Here is a 2777-nt window from a genome sequence, read left to right on the forward strand (position 1 = left end):
GTGCAGGCGAGGGGGAGGGGCTGCAGGGACACAGAGGGGCGCAGGGGCGGGCCCCGAGGTCAGGGGCCCCTGGCCTGTCTCCCCAGCCGTGCGACCCAGCTGGGCTCTCACTCCAGCTCAGGTCCTCAGCCTGTTCCCAGGCCTCAGTTTCCCCAGTTGCTTTGAACTGGCCTCAGCTTTCCCGTCAGCCTTGCCTCTGCGCTTGGTCTGCGCTTCTCCGTGACCCCCCTGCAGGGGGGCAGTGCTCCCAGCCCCCTCCCTCTCTGTGACTGGCTCCTGGCTCACAATGGGTGTCCCGCTGTCCCCAGCTGTCAGAGCTCCTGCACCCCCCACTGCCATGGCAGTGGGTGGGAGCCCAGGTTCAGCTCCTCCCCTGGCCCGGAGGTGACCTGGGTTCTGGGTTGCAGGCTCCGGGCCGGGCTTGTACATCCTGCCATCCACCGTGGGCTTCGTCCACCATGACTGCACCAGGGTGACCGGCCCCGCCTACTCACTCACCCGGAGGCCCAGTGAAGGTGAGGGGTGACGGAGGGAGCACATATGCCTGGTTGAGGCAGGAAGCAGGCAGGGCTGGGGGATGATCTGCCCACCTGCCCCGGCTGTGTGACTTCAGGCAAGCTGCTGTCCCTGTCTGGTCCTGTTTTCTTAGTGATAAAGAGAAAGGAAGGAGAAGATGTGGCGGATTATGTTTAAGACCTATTTTTTTGTTTGTTTTTTTGAGACAGGGTCTTACTATGTAGTTGAGACTGACCTGGAACTCACTATGTAGCCCAGGCTGGTCTCGAACTCACAGCGATCCTCCTGCCTCAGCCTCCCTACTTCTGGGATTACAGGCGTGCGCCACCATGCCCGGTTTAAAACCTATTTTTGTTTGGCTTGTTGGTTTTGCAATTCTGTTGTTTGATTTTAGGCGAACTGCTTGATTGCTCTGTGTCCAAATTTACAGGGCGTGGTGGTCCCCTGTCATTCCAGCACTCAGGAGACTGAGGCAGAAGGGTTGCCACGAGTTCAATGCCTGCCTGGGCTACATAGTGAAACCCTGTCTCAAAAAGAAAAAAGAAAAAATGTTAACATCAGTGCTGAGGCTGTGGCTCAGGGGTAGGGCCCTGCCTGGCTGGCCTGAGGCCCTGAGTTCATCTTCAGTACCAAAGGGGAAGAGGATAGCTACCATGGTTTCTGGTGTCTGGTGAGTGCCCAGTAAAAGTGGGCTGAGCCTCACTTTCCTCACTGGGCCCTGCCACTTGCACGGTTCTTGTGAGCATAGTGTGAAGACTCCTTGCTCTGTGGTGGGTGTGTTAAGACGGATACTTCCTGGGGACGCTGGCTGAGGGGGACTGGAAATCATTTGCTGGAGGCCCAGGGTACACTGAGAGGTGATCTGAGCGGTAGCCTGGGATCTGGGCTTTGTGGGATGAAGAGGAGTTTGGTGGAGGCCTCAGGAGAACGGAACTCTACAAACAGCCTATAGCATAGGTGGGGCATGTTGTAATGGGTTGGGATACATTCATTTGTCACAGAGCTGAGGGGGGGGGAGTAGAACAGGCTGTGACATGTGAGAGCGCAGGGGAGAGACCAAGCGCTGAGTCTACTTGCCATGTCCTTGCTGGTGACTTCCTGCACTGGAGGTTCCACTTTTTTTTTTGGTGGTGGTGGGGGCAGGGCCTCACTAGGTAGCCCATGCCAGCCTTGAACTTGAACTCCTGGCCATCCTCCTGCCTCAGCCTTCTGCGTGCTGGGCTTGTAGGTGAGCACCACCACACCTGGCTCCATTTCTGAGAAAGGGATCATAGCAGATTCTCCCCTGGGGTCGCTGAGGCACTGGGAGAGAAGCAATGGCTGCTCATGTGTGGCCCCTGCAGGCCTGACCCTGGGCGTTGTGAGCTGTGCCCTGGGCTGGGGGGAGGGGGCAGAACCAGACCCCTGTGGCTGGTGCAGGAGTTGTGTCCCCATCGGGGACTTAGGGTGGGATGAGGGAGACTGGAGCTTGGGTGACAGTACAGCCTCAGCAGTCCGCCGGAGACGCATTCCTTGGGGTGTCAGGCTGCCCGTCCTCCCCGGGGGCCTCAGACTCCGGACCCTCTCCAGCATCTCCTCAGGACGCCAGTCCAGGGCCCATCTACTTCCTGGACCCGAAGGTCACCCGCTTTGGCCGCAGCGGCAGCCCTGCCTACTCCATGCAGGGCCGGGGCAAGTCTCGGGGTGAGTACCGGCCAGAGGTGACACATGCGGACTCCCTCTGACCTCCTCCCTCTGCGGTGGCAGACCACAGATGTCTCTGGGATGCAGTCCAAGGGACTCAGAGGAGGGACCACGGGGCCCTAACAGGACCCAGGTGCTGGGTGCAGGGTGCGGAAGGGCCAGGGCCACAGGGACCCGCGTGCAGCAGTGCCACGAGGGCAGCCAGCTCGTTCCAGGTGCCGGGACACAGGTGTGCAGGGTTCCAGGAGAGCGACCTCGGGGCCCACGCCTCCCCTCGGTCACGTGACTCCGTCTTCCTCCTGCTCACCCTTTCAGCCTCCCAGCTGATTCCCATCTCGTCTTCTGCCCACTGACCTGCTGTCAGTCATCCAGCGCTTTCACTGACGTACCCGTGGTTCCATGCACCCGTCCAGATACCCGTCCTTCAACCAGCCGGTGTACTCCTGTTGTCACCAGGCCCTCTCACATGCCCACAAATCCATCCACTTCATTCCATCTGCGCATGGTCTCCCCATCCATCCACCCATCCATTGTCCACTCGTCCATCCCTCCATCCATCCGTGCACTGCCCGGCCCTC

At 59.8% G+C, this 2777-nt stretch overlaps 1 protein-coding gene across 1 annotated transcript in view; it reads left to right on the plus strand.

Moving 5' to 3' along the window:
• Positions 1-391: 391 nt before the first annotated feature.
• Positions 392-2777, plus strand: part of Odf3l2 (outer dense fiber of sperm tails 3 like 2) — a gene marked incomplete at its 5' end in the record, with an annotated part of 3948 nt that continues 1562 nt past the window's right edge. The window contains 2 exons of the mRNA XM_033759634.1: positions 392-515; positions 2086-2199. Of these exons, the coding sequence (XP_033615525.1) occupies positions 392-515; positions 2086-2199 (238 nt within the window). The remainder of the gene's footprint in view (positions 516-2085; positions 2200-2777) is intronic.

The sequence above is a fragment of the Fukomys damarensis genome, unplaced genomic scaffold (assembly GCF_012274545.1).
Source record: "Fukomys damarensis isolate Sample0158 unplaced genomic scaffold, DMR_v1.0_HiC HiC_scaffold_37, whole genome shotgun sequence".
NCBI lineage: Eukaryota > Metazoa > Chordata > Mammalia > Rodentia > Bathyergidae > Fukomys > Fukomys damarensis.